Below are 18,159 nucleotides of genomic sequence, written 5' to 3'. Positions count from 1 at the left end.
GCTAAGACCACATCTAAATCAGTGTCTCTAGTCATGAGGGTGAGGAGAGGGCCTGTGTTAGCATACATTTGTACACAGTGCTGTGAGGGGAAGGGATAGAAATGCCGTAGCTAATAGTGGTTAGAGGACAGAGCTACCCTTGATGGCCTGGTCTGAATGGCAACCAGGATTGCTCTGTGGATGCAAGGCATCGTGCATTCCTCGCTGCCATGGTTGTCCCTTTCGGGGTAGGAGAGAAGCACAGGAGGAGCTGTGCCTCAGGCCGTGGGGGGTGTGGTCTGATGGAGGAAGGGTTCGGGTCCCACTCCCCCCAGTTGCAGCAGGAGTTTCACGTTTTGATATTTGTCTTTGAGCTGGCAAGCAAGCATCTCCTGCTTTGCAGGGCAAGGAGTAACTCTGACTAGGGTGAGCAGAGTCTGCCAAAGAAGAGGGTGGTTTGTGATTTGTTGTGTCTGATGAAGAAGAGAAAGGGGTGGTCAGCTTTAAAAGTCATCGTTGGTGTTTTTGATCTCAGCACCAGGACACCTGTGGCAGCTGCTGCCTCAGTACCTTCTTCATTGACCTCCACAAAAGCTTTGTGAATAACTTTTGAGATGAAAAGATCCTTCTTCACTGACAACCCTGTAAAATCAGCCTGAACTGGGTCAAAAGCATTTTGTATTCCCATGCTGCTCAAAGTGGATTTAAGGTCATAATTCTCTTCCAGCTTCAACTTGGGCAGGTATAGATCCACTTCAGCTTTCATCATATTGTCTGATTTGGTCCATTCAACCAATTTCTCATAGGTCAGCTCTCTTTCCACCTGCCATGAGTTGAGGAAGAAAATAGTTGGAATGCGAAGGACAGAGACAAGACATGCACACACCAGTGTCTTAACGCTCATCAAGAACATGTAAAACAAAGCCCAGCTACCAGCAGTGGGTACAGCTGGAATGTGCGCCATATTCATAGGGCATGATCCTGCAAAGTGCCAAGTGACTTACACTCCTATTTATTTTATTGAAGGTGGTGAGGTATAGGCCTGAACCCTAAGAGTATTTTTTTTTTTTCTGGTGTGAAGAATACTGCTTTTTTGCAATGTGTGACTCATGATGATATTAATAGGTGCTTGCTATGTGTGTATATGGATAACTTTTCTCTTAGTAGTGGTAAATAAGTGGAACACGTGGGACCTTAGGTACAAATAAAAAGATGATTGCTCTGATCTGTTTAGAATCTGAAACTGATCCTGGTGTGATCATGAGTAGCTGTTGATACCTTCTGGGTCAGGGTAGTAAGCGCTTAGTTTGAGAAACCTCACCACAAAATATTAGGTGCAAATCCGGACTGCAAATGACATAAAAATGAATTAATACAGCCCTCAGGAGAAGATAACTCTAGGGCATGGTGATTCAGATTTGGTCCTTGCTTTCCTTGTGCTATTCTGGCAATAGAAAAGAGGACACAAAATAGGCTAAGACAGTTGTGTGGACATAGTTTTTAGATGTATCCCTAAGTAAAATACTATGTTTGCAATGTTATCAGATGCCCTGAATCCTAAGCTGAGAAATCATGGTGTTACAGTTTATGAAACAAAGTATGCATGCATCAGAACCTATTCTACCGTGATTTTGAAGCTCGTTTTTCCTCACTCTTTTCATCTGTTTCTGTTACTGTCTCATAGTGTATGTGAGGCAACAGTAGGTCAGTGTTACCAGCTCCAGACCAGTAGTGTTATCATTGATGTCATCTGGTAGGAGAATGAACATGCTGAGTTCGTTTTCCACATATGGCAGCTCAATGATTTTGAATTTCATGGTTGTTTCATGGCGTATCAAAAATGTATCTCTCAGAAACATCATCTGTACTGGTTTAGTCTTGGTCTGTGAAAAAATTCAGACATAAAAAATAGTGTTACTTCATTCCTTAAGATGGATGATAAAGATTACTTGCTTCATTGAACTGAAAGCAAAAATGTGTAAACAAGTACAAGACTCAGCAGCATTTGGATAGTCAGTGCTCTTTCCTTTGGACAGTATCACACATGCCCCCTTTTCAAAGTCATTGGGATCTTTACAAAAAATCGGCATAGACACATACATACGGTATCTACCTGCTAACTGAATCACATGTAATATATTTCTCATTTTAAAATAAAGGAGTTAGTTTTGATAAGCAAGTAACTTAAGTTACTATGAGTGTTTCATGTTTTCTGCCAAATAGTAAATTTTTGGAGTGAGGACCTTGAGTGGGGGGAAAATACGTTGACTTTCTTCCCCTGAATGCCATCAGCTCTTTTGCCTATTTTATACTTCCAGGCAACACTGATTATCTCACTTTGCCTCTGAACCATATTTTCTGTGGCCTGTGCTGGCTTTTCCCCTTACCCAAACCATAGAGGACCAGATTACCAAATGAAATTGGGTTACCCAATAGTCTTTTGAATTCCTACGCTGTATTATGTTCACAGAGCTTTTACTAATATATCCATGTCCTGGTTTCGGCTGGGATTGAGTTACTTTTCGTCCTAGTAGCTGGCGTAGTGCTGTGTTTTGGATTTAGCATGAGAATAATGTGATAACACACTGATGTTTTAGTTGTTGCTAAGCAGTGTTTATACTAAGTCAAGGTCTTTTCAGCTTCTCATACTCTGCCAGTGAGAAGGTGCACAAGAAGTTGGGAGGGAGCATAGCCAGGACAGCTGATCCAAAGTGGCCAAAGGGATATTCCATGCCATGTGATGTCATGCTCAGTACATAAACTGGGGGGAGTTGGCTGGGGAGCAGTGATCGCTGCTCGGGAACTGGCTGGGCGTCGGTCAGCGGGCGGTGAGTGGTTGCATCACTTGTTTTTCCTGGGTTTTGTTTCTCTCTCTCTTTTTGTTGTTTTCATTACAATTTCTTATTATTTTTATTTTATTTTATTTTATTTTATTTTATTTTTATCATTAAACTTCTTATCTTGACCCACGAGTTTTCTCACTTTTGCTCTTCTGATTCTCTCCCCCATTACCGGGGGGGGTGAGCGAGTGGCTGTGTGGGGCTTGGTTGCTGACTGGGGTTAAACCACGACAATCCACTCTCTCCTTTACATTTGAGTGCAAAAGTTTATCTGTTTGCAGGCTTTGTATCAGGTACCCTCTGAATTAAACCCTCTCTGTGCACCAATATGTATTATGTTTACATGGCAAGGTTTTGGTAGCAGGGAGGCTGCAGGGATGGCTTCTCTGAGGAGACATCAGAAGTCACTTCCATGTCAGGCAGAGCCAGTTCCAGCCAGCTCCAAGAGGGACCCACCACTGGCCAAAGCTGAGCCAGTCAGTGACGTTGGTAGCGTCTCTGTGGTAACATATTTAAGAAAGGGTAAAAACTGCTGCACAACAGCAGCTGGGAGAGAGGAGTGAGAACATGTGAAAGAAACAACTCTGCAGACACCCAGGTCAGTGAAGAAGGAGGGGCAGGAGGTGCTCCAGGCGCCGGAGCAGAGATTCCCCTGCATCCTGTGGTGAAGACCATGGCAGTGCAGATATCCACCCTGCAGCCCATCGAGGATCCCATGCTGGAACAGATGGATGAGCCCTGAAGGAGGCTGCAACCCATGGAGAGCCCATGCTGCAGCATGCTCCTGGCAGGACCTGTGACCCCGTGGGGGACCCACACTGGAGCAGTCCATTCCTGAAGGACTGCACCCCATGGTAAGGGTCCATGCTGGAGCAGTTCTTGAAGAAGCCCTTGGGAAGGACCCACATTGGACATGAAGGACTGTATCTTGTGGGTGGGACCCCACACTGGAGCAGGGAAAAAGTGTGAGGAGGAAGGAGCAGCAGAGACAAAGCATTATGAACTCACCGCAACCCCAGTTCCTCATCCCCCTGCACTGCTTTGGGGGATAGGTAGAAGAGTTGGAAGTAAAGTTAAGCCTGGGAAGAAGGGAGGGGCGGAGGGAAAGTGTTTTATATTTGGTCTTATTTCTCATTATCCTACTCTGATTAATTGGCAATAAATTAAATAAGTTTCCCTAAGTCGAGTCTGTTTTGCCCATGATGGTAATTGGTAAATGATCTCCCTGTCCTTATCTTGACCCATGAGTTTTTAATCCGATTTTTCTTCCCCTGTCTTGTTGAGAAGGGGGAGTGATAGAGCAGCTTGGTGGGCACCTGGCAGCCAGCCAAGGTCAGCCCACCAGAACAACCGTGTACCATGACGGATCCTAAAACCGCACATGTAGTGTAGTAGGTTTCGGATACACAGTCACATCATTGACACAATCGCTTCCCATTGCCTGGCATGCAAAAGGTATTTGCATTCATAATCTATATCAAACAAGATACATGCTCCCGTTGACAAATAATTTTGCTTGCCTTTGACACAGTCCAAAAATATGCATGCAGTCAGCTACTGTGAATCATCAGTGCATGATTGTTTAAATACGGTTAGCTCAGTAACGTGCCCTCAGTGTATACTGAATACATCATCCTCACGCACTCAGCTAAAATGATGAACCCCCATGAAAAATCCCACTGAGGTTTTACGCCACACCCAGAGTGCGTGAGGAAAGAGCAGTTGGTTCAGTTTCCTTGAACTCGGAGACTGTGTCTCAAAAGCAGAAGAGAGACGTAGGTGTGTAAGCATTGCTCTCAAAAGCAACTCAGTCCCTTTTGAAAATGGGACCTTGGTACTTAACGGAAATTTCCTCTTGTCCTTAAGCTACTGAAGCACGGTGTTCTCATGTCTTGATACTGAAGAGCTATTAATTACAGTGAAAATCATATTCTCATGGATATGCGTAAATAAGATAATGATGACTTATTTTCACAACTGCTGTTCTCACTGAGTTTATACCATGTGCCCAGCTACGAGTAGTGTTGCAGTGGCATATGAAATGCAGGTGAAATATTTAGAGGTTTCTTGCTCTTCAGGAATAGACATATTGACATATGACAATAGGCATATAGACAAGGAATTTACCTTGCTCAGTCTGAAGAGCATCTCAGAAGTATTTTTCTCTAGAAATTTCTTTTCCCAGTTGCCTTTGAAATAAATGGCATTTACTAAGACCAATACAGTGCGAGAATTGACATATCCTGCAGGCAGCAGATCCTGGATTTTCCCTTGAAAATCAGACAAATAGGACTGTTATTCCAGTGTGACCGTGTAACTTGCCGATTTTAATTGTGCATTCTTTGTGCCTACCTATCTAGCAAAAATGTTTGCATTTGGGAGATTTTTTTTACTGTACATTTTTCATGGTATACATATGGTAAAAATGGCTTTTGAAGTATCTCTGTCTTTTTTTTGTTAAATATATTTATTGCAATTTCGGTAGTAAATGGCATTGGAAAGTGGGTAAAGTGGAAGAGCTTGGATGTTCTGTGAAGTTGCAAGCAGCTGAAGAATGCAGAAGTAAACCCCTCACTAATCAGAGTGGCGCCACTCAGAATCTACCTGTGCCTCCCTCTGAACAGAAATAACTCGGAAGAGGCTACGCATGAAGAATCAAGGGAAGGACCTTGTAAGGAGCAGCAGTTAGGTTTGGAGAGAGGCATTCTTCAAGCCATTTAACTGCACTTTGTTCATCACCTCCCCTAAGTTTCCATCTTTTGTGGATCCTTGGCTGCAAGAGCAATAAATGCGGAAATACAAATGAGTTGAAAGCGAGACAAGAAAAAAAGCCATCAGAGTGGTACTTACTCTCAGTTTCATTTTCAACCCACGAATTGATCAGTGCTCTGGCTTGTTCTGCAGCTGTTTTAAAGTTTACAGCTTGTGGCTTTGCGTTGTAATAGCTTGTAGCAAGCTGTAAGTATTTCTGAAAGATAGAATTGGAAAGTGTATGCTTATTTAGCTAAATTCGAGTTATAAAAATGTTAGAAATAATCACTTCAACAGATTATACAATCTGCTAATACATAATTGAAGAAAATATAATTTGTTTGAAATGGGATAACCCTTAAAATAAGGTCTGATACATTCTATGCTAATAATAAGTAAGGACTGATCAAACTTCAGTCTCAAGGAAACTGATACTTCAAATTTTTGTGTTTGAAATCCAAAGTGCAAATTTGTAATTTTGAAATACCCCATGAAGCAAACATTCTTCACAATTTTTTAAAAATTTCTCAAAATGACATTTTATATCATTTAGGTACTTTTTTCCTGCTTTGTGATGCATCGTTCAGTACAAGAGGGAAGAACAGTCTCATATAAAGTTGAAATAAGGCTTTTAGTTTGCTTCAGGGGCGAGGAACCTGCCAAGAGTTTGTGAGGACAGTAGAGGATCAGGTATGAAGAGAATGTTCTGGTAGAATAAAGTCATGGCAGAAAAGCAGAATTAACGTTTGCATTGCTGTCTGCTGTGAAACAGTTCATGGAGATTCCCAGCAGGAAATCCTCTAGATTCTCTGTAAGCACAGGTACGTGAGATTATGGAGACAATGAGCAATAAGCATTCAGAAGGACAAATTACTAATTACTCAGGAGATCAAAACAAACTCCGAGATCAAAGAACAGTAATCGCATTTAAAACCACCTTCCAAGAAATTGTAAGATGATTAACACAACGTCAGTTTTTAAAAAGATTTCAAAGATACAGGTAATTACAAACTCATGAGTTTGTACGGGGCGAATGAACAGAATAGGTCTAGGGGGCATATGGATAAACACGACGTATTAGAAGAGTGTCAACAGCATTTTGTAACAGGAAGTCCTAAGTCACAAATCTGTTGGAGTTTTCTGAAGGTGTCAGGAAGCATGTGAGTAAGAAGGTTGAGCCATTGCAGTCTATGTGGATTACCAAAAGGCATTTTGTAAGGCTTGTCACCAAAGGCTGAGCATCCACGGGACTATAGAGTTAGGTCTTGTTTGTTTAAACGACTGGAAACCAAGAGTAGGAGGAAGTAGTGTTCACAGTGAAGGGTTATTAGTACCACAGGGATATGTGCTGGGGTCTGTGCTAAAATATTTATTCTATAAAATACATATCTAAATATTTACATTAAAATATATATATTAAAACATTTATAAATGATCCAGTGAAGGATACGCTATAGAGGATGATTACTACTGTTCAGGAATGAGGTGTTGAAGCTATAATGGAAGCTACATGAAAAAAATCTGCCCAATAGCAGCCAAAAAGACAAATACAATTTTAAGAGTTACAAAGAAAGGAGTAGGGAACAAAAGAGAGAATATTAGAATGCCACTGTATAGAGCTATGGTGTGCCCATTGTCTGAGTTCTCTATGCAGCTCTGGCCTCCCTGGTCTCAGAAATGCTAGAGTATAAAAGATACAGAGATAGGGGACGAGGATGACCAGAGATATGGAGAAGCGTCCTTTAGAGGAAAAATGAACCAATAATGATGCCAACAGGTAGCAGGCCTAAAAAACAGGCACTTCCTACAATATGAAGTTCAGCTGTGGAACTCCTGGTGCTGAGGGTTGTGGTAGATTCAAAAGGCAAATAATGAAAAAATGTCTTGTCAAGGTCTATTAAGTAGACATGCCCTCTGGTTCACGAAGTCCCTGAGCTGCAGGTTGCTTGGTGACCAGATCAGATTCTGGAGAAGCACCACTACACAGCGTGCCTTGTTACCATATGCTTCCTAAACTGTTGACCACTGTTGGAGACAAATGGACCTCTTGTCTCTGGAAGGCTAGCCTCGTATGGCTGTCCTCATGTTCTCACTGAAACCACAGTGCTATCATTTGGAAAATTTTTATCATCTCTGTTGACAATCCCTCTTAATGTCAAAATATTCTTAAGTTCAACTCACGGGCAGTAACGGGTAGGTCTTTTCCTCATATAGTCGGTTGGCACTCTTCAGCAAGTAGGTGCTTCTGGGTTTGTTGATGACAGACAGGAGCTCCTTGAAGCCAGAGTGGATGTTTTCAGCTTGCTTGTGCTCAGGATCCTTGGAAAGAGACACCAATGAATATGGAATATTTTTTTTCTGGCTGAAGTGTTGCACCAGCTGTGGTTATTTAAAATGGCCAGGTTGTTTTAATTAAAAAGGAATTTCAGGGATGGAGCTCTTTTTTGAGTACGCTGCATGTTTGCAGCACTATGTATAACTGGACAAATTGTTTTCTGTCTGTAGGGCGATGATCTGTTTCTGCAGTGCTCTGTAGGCCTTTGGGGACATCAGCTGATGGTGCACCCAGGAAGTTGAATCTCCTCATTTCAGTCGTGGTCAGGCCTGATTTTCAGTGTCACAGGGACCCATCAAGGCAGCCTGTGGCTTTTGAAGAGGTGCTCTGTTCTGACAGACACTAATGTCAGGGCATGGACTTAACCAACTATTCAGATTTTCTCTGTTTCACATGAAGTTTGCTGTTGTTGTTTGGATTTTGGAGGAAGCTTGTCCTGGATGTCAGTGTTGATGGTTTTAGGGAGCATGAGCTTGCTTGCCAGCTGCTGCCAGCTGTTGCTTTGCTAATGGAGGAATAAGCTGCTACTTGTCAGCTGCTCCCCTCCAGCTGCTTGGGTGCAGTCTCCTCCTCCATGGCATATACCATGCCCAGCACGTGAGACACTCAGAGTCTGTGCCACTGACTCATGGTTGTGGGGATGGGAACTTTAACAATGGACAGTATTGAATTTGATTTTGATGAGCAAGCATTGTGCCTTTGAGGCGCGAGAAGGCACGTAAGCTGAAGATAACGGAGGAAGTCATGAGTTGCTGAAAAAGGAGAAAAAACTAGATAAAGGCCATGAAGGCATGTCGCGTGCTCAAGAAGAACAGACCAATCCGCTAGGGCATAGATGCGCGTGAACATAAGGCTTTAACCTATCTGCGAGCTGCAGATAACGCGTGAACACTTCTGTTTGCTATAAAAATCACTAACAAAGAGCAATAAAGGTCTTTGGTTGCTGCTTGCCAGAGTCCGTGCCGTTAATCCCCACAATGGTGACTTGTCATAAGGTTGGCCAAGTGGCATTCCTTCCTCTGTTTTTTTCTCACTCATGCTGAGACATGGGCTGCTAGGAAGGACACCTGGGAAAGAATTTGGTAGCCAGAGGACACAGGATAGGAGAGGTTGGGTTTTGCAAGGGGATGGGAACAGACTGAAGAGGTAATGGAGGGAGATGTCTGAAGGACCAGATTAGGCAGACTTTGCTACAACTCAGAAAGTCAGTGACTTGCTAAAATGAATGTGGATGTAATGATTCATCTTGAAGATTCATCCCCCATCACCTAGGGAGAGAATGATATAACCTCCTACCCCCTTTTATTTCCAGTTTGTCTGATCTAGTTTCTTTGAGCTTTCTTTTAGTTTCTATGCTAAAGAAACGTGGCTTGTTTGAGCTTACAGGCCTTTCGGTGCTTAGGGAGCTCATTTGATGAAAAAGATCTGGGCAGTTCCTCCTGGTGGCAAGTCTCTGGGGAGCTGATGAACAAGGGTGAATCAGCATGTGTTAGCTTAAAGGGGAATTTTGTTTGCCTGATGTGTCCATGCATGAAAAAGGTGGAAGGGAGTTTATTGGGTTTATTGGGAGGGCTGCATTCAGGTGTGAATGCAGTAGTTGTTCTTCACTACAGAAAAAAACCCTGAAGCTGATAAGAGATAGAATTGTCCTAAGCACATTAGGACAATTGATTTGTTGATATTGCCAGAGACCAGCTGCAACCAAGTAACACAGTATTAGGGCCAATCAAAATGCTGTTAGTGTCTCAGTTCTGCTTTTGAAGGCCTGAGTTAATGAGTTTTATGGTAACGTTGTCTGCTTGTTCACTTTTTCTCTTTCTATACATAGTTCTTACTGAAGTGAGACAGTAGATATAGACTGAAGACAAGCAAATGTTAGAAGGCTAAAGCAGTAGTTGTGATGAACTATCCCTTTCTCAGAGATTTTTTTCTCTGAGTTTTTTGTTGTAATAAATACCATCTTTCTTTTCTTTGGTCTCCCCAGAGAAGGCCTTGTTGTCTCAGACGAACCTTCTTCTCCTGCAGTCTGGTTAAAATGAAGAACCTGTGATGATGATAAATGTTCATAAAGACAGCTTGTTTTTTGAAGATAAATATGCCCAAGGGTTATGTAATTATGTTAATTTTCTATGGTAATTCACCAGTCATGCCCAATGACAGTTAGTCTATTAGAAGTTACTGAGGACAAGACCTTACTCTTGATATAATCTCTATAACTGTATCATTATTATATAGATTTTAGTTGCATTAAATGCTTAATAATAGATCAATATTGTGGCTCAAATATGAATTTATTTAGATAAATGGTCAGTTCATGCTTGGCTACATGGAATTTATTTTCAGATCATGACCAAGCACAACAAAGAGCATAGTGCACTTCAGAGTCTTTCTACTGGGACAGAAATGTAAAATTACACATTTAACGTCTTTAAGTAAATGCATATGACCTAAAAGAGTACAAGACTGAAAAGTTCCGCTAAAGCGGGCATAAATGAAATCATATTTTCAGTACTAGTATGTCTCCATTATTCGTGGGAGGTTTACCTTATTTATGGACTAACTATGTCACAAGCAAAAGTTTTGTACTGCTCCTGTGCAGCCCAGCACGTGTTCAGGAGAGCTTACTAACTTTGGTATGGAGTATGAGAAAGCAGATACACTGCTTCCAGAACCAGCTGGGGTCTAGAAGCAGTGATTTTAACTCTGGCACTCCTTTTTCTAGATTATCTTAGCTCCGTATTAATTTTGTTAATAAAGCTGTCTCTTTATTACTATTTGAGCACTATATCAGGTGAATTATTCTGTTCAAAAGGCAATTAAAATAGAAGGTAGAGTTCCAAGCAAGACCAGCAGTAGTCTCTAATGTCAATAACTTCCCTCTGGCAGACCACTTGCAATGCTCTGGGAACTGTAAGTGTAAGCTAAATGTAGGGGTAGTGCAGAGCAGGGAGATCTTGGAAATAAAGTGGAAGAACAGTGACCTGCAGGACTGCCAGCAGCGTGAGTGGGGTTATTTCCTGTACCCAACATTATGGCAGGTCACTGATCTCCCATGTTGTTCCTTTCTGTTCCCCATAGGCAGAAGAATAATGCAATTTATGTGGGAACCACCTGTAAGGTGATATACTGCTAATTTCAGAGCTTACCTCAGTCATCTGGGTTGCAGTGTCACCTTTTGCACCCAGGTAGACCATGGCGAGAGCAGTTGCAATATTCCAAGGAGAAAAGAAAATGTTTTGGCCTTTGGAAGTTTCATTCAGCTTTTTGTAAAGGTCCAGAGAGAAGCTGTTGGTTGACACTGAGAGAGTCTCCATTGATACAGCCTGAGACAAATGAGTGTCAGAGAGAGGTGATGGCTGCTTCTTCACTTCTTTTAAAAAATACAAAGCTGCTAGTGGGAGATTGCCTGCACCCTCTCAAATACAGTGTGAGGGTGTCCCTGTAATGGGTGAAATACTGCACAGAGACCAAGTACAGTCAGCTAGTAGGTCTCTTTTAAGACCTGCATTATTTCTCCCTTCCCCGTCACTCCTCAATGTCCTAAGCTTTTTTATTTATTCTTCATCAGATGAGCATGATTTTAGCTAGAACCGTTTTCACAGACCAAACTTGTTTCAAAAACCCATTTGCTTAAGTTTCATAGAATTATTCTTTGATTCTGAGGGAGTGAAACAGAATCATTTCTCTCTGTGCTGCTTTGAGCTTTTTCCTATTTCTTTAAATTTCCTGTGCTATTATTTTCTGCTGAAAAAGGCATGGTGAATTCATGTGATTCACCACATGTATCTTGAAGGCTGCTAGAGATCTGTAGATTTTTATATGTTCTTGGTGTCGGTAAACCCACATTTGGAAGCTGTAGCTGGATTTGTTAATTACTGTTTTTCAAGTAAACTCTTATATCTTACATACAACCCCAAATAGTTCCTGTTTTAAACAACAAAAAATTTTCCCTGGTTTTCTGCTGGCTTATCAGAACCTGCAGATTTCCCATCCTTGTTCTGCTTCTTTTTCCAAGTATGTTTTTACAGGACAAAACCAAAGCAAACAAAAAAACCAACCCCAGGATTAAACTGATTTTCCATACATGGATCCAGAACAAACCTGTGCTTCTTATTAGCATATTCTAGATTAATCTAATACTGTTGACAAATATTAGGATAAATTCAGAAATTTTCATTGTCTTCACCAGTATAAGGTATACGAAAACATGTATTAAAGTCAGTGTAAGATGGCATCAGGTGAAACGTTAAGCATGAGATCACAAAAGCAACTGGACATTTAAATCTATCTTCACCCACAATTTACACGCTTAAATCAAAAACTGCCATCCTCAAAGCCAGCTGCCATGCAGTGTTAGAGATGCCTGGAGCATCTGAGATCCTTGAGTTTTGATGTCAAAGCTTTCCAGGGCTCCACAACTGCTTTGAAGCATTCTCAGGAGTGCTTCAGAGGTGAGTGCCCTGCAGCCTAGCTCATACCTAAGCATTTTTAGGACCTTCAAATCAGGTATCTCTTACTGCTGTGCCTGGAGATGCTGATACTCCCAAAGCATATCTAGGGAACAGGGCTGAGCTGAACATTTTTGCCTGAAGAATTTCAAACCGACATCTCCATCTCCTGTTCCCAGAAAGTACCTGAACTGAATCTGCATGGAGCAATCAAGCATTTCTCAGGCTTGAGAGAGAGAACACGTGTGTGTTTCTGTGAGGTTCACTGGTCTACTAGCCACTTCGGTCATCTGGGAAAGGATAAGTCTGGATGCCTGATCCGGTAGTTATTTGATATTAATAAAGCAGAAGCTTGAACCAATACGCCGCATGCTGAGCATCCAAAGCACTGGTTTACAGAGTCATGCTGTCTTGTGTGTTCAATTGCAGGATCAGTAGGAGTGTATTCTGTCCTGCAGCCTGTTCTCAGTCCTCTGATCCTAAATTGCCTGGTAGCCTGGTGGTTAAGGCACAATTCCTACAGGTGAGGAAACTTTCTGTCCTCCTAGGCTGTGTAGGTTTTGCCCAACCTGGGCTTGCATTCTGACCACTGTGCCTTGGCACAGGGTTTTCCTAAGGGTTACACTTTGTACTAGAAAATGAGCACTGACTTCCCCTGCATGACTTTTACGCCATCATTTAACCACTCTGTTCCAAAGAATTCAATGTGAATTTTTAAGACTTCCAAAGTAAAGCTAGTTATTTTGATATGAATATTTACACTACCTGAAATCCTGAGGGAGAGAAGAGTTAAGATGAGTCTTCAGTCAGGATCTGTGGCGATCTGTGAGGCAATGAATACTTTTGGAAATGTAGAAATGTTTGCACCTCCCTTTTCTTCCCTACATCCTCTTCTTGTATTTATGTGCATGTTCCCTCATTTATTCCTACTTCTCTCTGTCACCTGCTTTCAGAACTTAGAGAGAGACCTCCTCTATTCAAGGCCATTATTAGTGGGTGTATGTCCTGAAACGTGAAGGGCAGTATGCCTTTCTCACACAGGTGTCCTCCACAGCCTTGGCGTTTGGCCTGCAAAAATGTAGGAATTGCAGAAAAGAATTCAACCATCCTGCGTTGGCAAGGGACATGTTGAAATAATTTTGCAGCTTCCTTTTCTTTTTACTCTACAAACTGGGGAAATGAATAGAAAATAATCTCAAAGATATGGCTAAAAGGGAATATTGAAATAAGCTGTTAGTCTCATTTATCCTGTGGTTAAATTTGAGAGGGGGAGGATTTGAATACTTGTGGCCCTCAGGTCACATAAAGCCCTTATTTTGTGATATTTTACATTTTTGCTCTCTGTTTCAGAAAGCAGATCACAAAGTAAGCTCAGATGGTATTTACACAGTCACCTAAAATAAGTGATTAAATAAGAGTGAACACTGGACTCTTTTGAACTGGTGGATGTTGTTTTAAGAGACTGCTGCTCCTAGCAGAGGAGGTGAAGGTGCTTTGGATACCTACAGGTCCTACACTGTACTGAGCTTATTATTCCTCTGTGATGGATTGAGGGAGTTTGGATCATCCACCAAAAGCTGCAATACTGCTTGGAAGCTTTGCTTGTAAGAATTTCTTTTATTGAAACTGTTTGTTGTATTGGAGTAGAGAGCCAAAACAGCAAAATGTGTAAAATTGGGTATTAGCAAAGGTGAAATACAAAACAGTTACGTGTACACAAATGTTTTACTTTAAACCAGTGTAATTAGCAATTCTGCTCGTTTACTCTGCTCTTATCTATGTGACTTAGATTAAACTGCATTGATAAATTTCCTTTGCGATCATTATATGTCTTTTCTGCTACATTTATGGTTAGTTAGGAATGGCCTCTGCCCACTAGTATGACACATGCAGAATAAACCAATTACCAGCATGCAGTCAACCTATACTGAAAAAGCATCAGTATAAAGAGTACAAGTCCATATTTTGAACTAGAATTACATTTTTGTGCTTATATTCATTTTGAATCTGACTGATGCATATGCCATACAAGGTTTCAAGAGTGATATATGTGCCTCTTTTTTTCATGTGTTTTGTTTTTAAGTGTGTGCAGGTTTTGTGCCTGGAATACCCATCTTATTTTCTTGCTTCAGAAATGTATTAGACACTATTATGTTTAGTTATGTGCTTAAGAAACGTTTCTGCTATGTATCTGAAACTGCTGTTGTCTATTTTTTAGCTAAATTAGTAGGAAAAGAAAAAAACCCGAACAACAGTTACTGGTAGTGCAAGCTACAAAGATTGGCCAAAAATACAGGAAAATGAAGAAAGGGTACTCAAACTGTGTAGACACTATCTGTGGTATATTCCAGCTGGTGCAAGATCCTGTTTGGTAAGAGAGAGGGAATTTCAAAGGGTAGCAAATTGGCCAAAGAAGAAGTGTTCTTGGTTTTGTTGTGCCAGGTAGAAACAGTGAGAGGAAGTAGTGAATTGCTGCAAGCAGAATGGTAGAAACAAGGTTTCACAGCATCACAACGCCTGACTTGTTGACGTCAAGTGGATTGACCTCTGACAAATGGTTATAAAAAGTATTTTGATAAAAGCAGTCATTTTCCTCTGTCATACTGATGAAGTAATTTTGACCTTTTCTGAAGCCATCTTTCATCCCCACCTTGCTCAGCATGGATGTGAGGTTGTATCTTTCTGCCTGTTTGATTGTCATACTCCCATACCTGTACTCTGTAAATGATCCACTCAGAGTGGACCATTTGGGCATTTCTTGAAGATCAGTTCTCTTTCAGTTACATCTAGTAAAAAGCAGCACAATTTACAATCAGTGCTAGACTAAGTCCAATTACAGATTTTTACTCTGCAGGAAATCCCATTCAGCTATGTCCCCCAGGAAGAAAATGAGACCAAGTATCACATCTGTTGCAATAGAACTCTAAAGGATTGGACTATAAATAACATTTAAAAGGGGTTTTCTTGTTCCTGTTCCTGATGGCAAAATAAAACCTTTAAAAATATGGATGCATTTGCATTTCAGTTCTAAAGCAGGGGTTTTTTATGTGTCCTTGTCTTGAATACTAACACTACACCAGCACTGTAAACTTTCTTGTCTTTATTATGTGCTGTGCCTACCATTTCTGCTTGTCATGAGGTCAGTCTACCACAGAGGTGCCAGTGATTATTTTATGAAGCTGAGATTTGCACTGGTAGAAAAAAGCCCCATCTTTCATTGTAGGCTAAACTGAAAGTATGTTAATCTACTGTGTTTTGACAGGCGTGGAATCACTAAGTGACAAGCAGTCCATGCTCACAACGTGTTTGTATTGAGGCTTATCTCAGCAGTTTCCTGTAGATACTTCTTTCTTTAGCTTTCAAAGTCCTGGGACCTTTCAAGGAGGAGTTTGTGGACCTGAAGTTACAGATTTTGATGATATGGAACAAACCCAGGACTTCTTGAAGGCAGTTATTAGGAAATGCAGTCACGTAGCACCTATTACTTGGCTACCTTGGAGTATTTTAGAAAGGTGATTAAATAGCATTTTCCCCAGTATGGAAGAATAAAATGGAACTGTCTTTCAAAAGTATCAAGCCACTCTTTGTGGCAGACAGGAGAGAGCCCTTGCTGAGAGGAGCATTGGAACTCCATGACCTGTTCATGGCATAGGAGCTGCTCTGCCCCAGACCTATCTTCTCTTCCCTTCCCCCATACAAGCCTGTTGCCAGCCAGCCTGACATCTCCAGGACCCCCCAGGCCTTCTGGAACAACCGCGAGCATGGTTAGCACATTGCACTGGAAATTCAAATTCCCATTAACTGCCTCCCTTGCTATATCCAAGTGTGGTATCCCAACCTAACAGGGGAAATAATTGTGAAGTCATGGAAACTAAAAGACTTGCAACTTTTCTTAACTTCCAGCACTGGCAGATGCACCTTCCATATCTCAAAGGCCATTAACAAGTGTGAGGAGTGAAAGTAACTGCAGGGGATGGGGCCCACGTCTGTTGACCTGATTTGTCATCTGGGTAGATTTGCTACTTGCTAGGAGCACGCATTCGGGATGTTGTAGAGAGGCTACTGAGGCTCATCTGTCCCTCCCCCTGCTGGTCTTCCACGTAGGCACAAATGATACTGCCAGGGGTGAGCTAGGAATTACGAAGCATGACTACAGGGCTCTGGGGGAAGTGGTCAAGGGCATGGTGGCCCAGGCAGTGCTCTCCTCAATCCTGCTGGTGAGGTGGACGGGCCTGAGGAGGACTTGACAGATTCTGTGGGTTAACTATTCATTGCACTGCTGTTGTCAGTGGCAGGGATTCAGTTCCTACGGCCATGGGACCTCTCTGAGGGTCACCAGCTGCTTGGAAGAGAAGGGATCCACCTGACTGAACAGGGAAAAGTATCTTTGTCAACAGGCTGGCCAACCTGCTAAGCAGAGCTTTAAACTAGAAATGGATGGGGGAGTGAGTGATTCCTCAACAAAAAAGGAGGTTGTGAATGTGGTAGGCACGCCAAGGGCCTGGGGTGATGGGAACAGGAGGGACATAGCAATCAACAAAACAGCTAAAGTGGAGTCACTTCAAGCATAAGCATGTAAAGAATGAAGTGCCTACAGAAGAGCCTTAAGGGAAAACCTCTCAACCCTGTACAGGGGAATCAGCACACTTGGGTGCCTCTCTGAAATGCCACTACACTAATGCAGGCAGCATGGGCAACGAAGAGGAGCAGTTAGAAGTTTGTGTGTGGTTATATCTCATTGGGATCATGGAGATATGGTGGGATAGGTCACGTGACTGGAGTGCTGCAGTGGAGGGATACAGGCTTTTCAGGAAGGACAGGCTGGGAAGGCAAGGAGAGGGAGTTGCCCTTTGTGTGAGAGAGCAGCTGGAATGCACAGGGGTCTGCCTTGGCACAGGTTGGGAGCCAGTCGAGAGCTTATGGGTCAAGATCAGTGGGCAGACCAACACAGGTGCTGTTGTAGTGGATATCTGCTATAGACTTCTTGATTAGGAAGTAGATGAGGCCTTCTTCAAACAACTGGAAGAAGCCTGGTCCTTATGGGGGACCACCTGATATCTGCTGGAAGAACAATACATTAGGGCTCAAGTGATCTAGGGGTTTTCTAGAGTACATTGATGACAACTTGCTGGCACAAGTGATTAAGGAGCCAACAAGGAATGATGCTCTGCTGGACCTGATACTGAGAAACAAGGAAGAACTGGTCATGGATGTGGAAGTCAGAAGCAGCCTTGGCTGCAGTGATCATGAGATGATGGAACTCAGGATCCTAAAAGGAAGGAGCAGGGCAAAAAGCAGGACTACAGCCCTGGATTTCAGGAGATCTTTAGAGATCTGCTTGGAAGAATCCCATGGGTTATGGCCCTGGAGAGAAGAGAAGTCCATGAGAGCTCATTGATATTCAAGAATCAACTCCTCCAAACTCAAGAATGGTCCATTCTGACAAGTAGGAAATCCAGCAAATGTGGCAGGAGGCCTGCATGGATGAGCAAGGAGTTTCTAACTGAACTCAGACATAAAAAGGAGGCGTATAAGATGTGGAAGCAGGGGAGGTGACCCAGGAGTATAGAGTTGCTGTTTGATCTTGCAGAGATAGGGTTAGGAAAGTCAAGGTCAACCTTGTATTGAATCTGGCATGGGATGTGAAGGGCAGCAGGAAAAGAGTCTACAGGTATAAGACAAAAAGACTAGGAAAAACATGGACCTGCTGCTGAATAGTGGAAACGCTGACAGAGGACACGGAAAAGGCCGAGGTACTCAGTGCCTTCTGTACCTCAGTCTTTACTGGTAAGACTGCACTTCAGGA

At 42.2% G+C, this 18,159-nt stretch overlaps 1 protein-coding gene across 1 annotated transcript; it reads right to left on the bottom strand.

The window, feature by feature from the left end:
* Positions 1-400: 400 nt before the first annotated feature.
* SERPINB10 (serpin peptidase inhibitor, clade B (ovalbumin), member 10) lies at positions 401-11,219 on the bottom strand. Its single transcript, XM_009326441.1, has 7 exons — positions 11,052-11,219; positions 9,863-9,949; positions 7,752-7,889; positions 5,670-5,787; positions 4,947-5,089; positions 1,695-1,862; positions 401-802 (listed from the first exon to the last, which is right to left on the bottom strand). Exons 1-7 carry the CDS (start codon positions 11,217-11,219, stop codon positions 401-403), a joined length of 1,224 nt encoding a protein of 407 aa, XP_009324716.1.
* Positions 11,220-18,159: the final 6,940 nt, after the last annotated feature.

The sequence above is a fragment of the Pygoscelis adeliae genome, unplaced genomic scaffold (genome assembly GCF_000699105.1).
Source record: "Pygoscelis adeliae isolate BGI_AS28 unplaced genomic scaffold, ASM69910v1 Scaffold186, whole genome shotgun sequence".
NCBI classification, from domain to species: domain Eukaryota; kingdom Metazoa; phylum Chordata; class Aves; order Sphenisciformes; family Spheniscidae; genus Pygoscelis; species Pygoscelis adeliae.
The sequence above is the reverse complement of the archived record's forward strand: the minus strand, read 5'-3'. Positions and strand labels throughout refer to the sequence as shown.

Excerpts from the sequence above, each read along its gene's own strand:
- SERPINB10 (XM_009326441.1), bottom strand. The coding sequence starts at position 11,219 with ATGGAGACTCTCTCAGTGTCAACCAACAGCTTCTCTCTGGACCTTTAC. Across the intron at positions 5,090-5,669 it reads GGTTGAAAATGAAACTGAGA|GGAAAATCCAGGATCTGCTG; the intron begins GTAAGTACCACT and ends CTGATTTTCAAG. Across the intron at positions 803-1,694 it reads ACACTACTGGTCTGGAGCTG|GTGGAAAGAGAGCTGACCTA; the intron begins GTAACACTGACC and ends AACTCATGGCAG.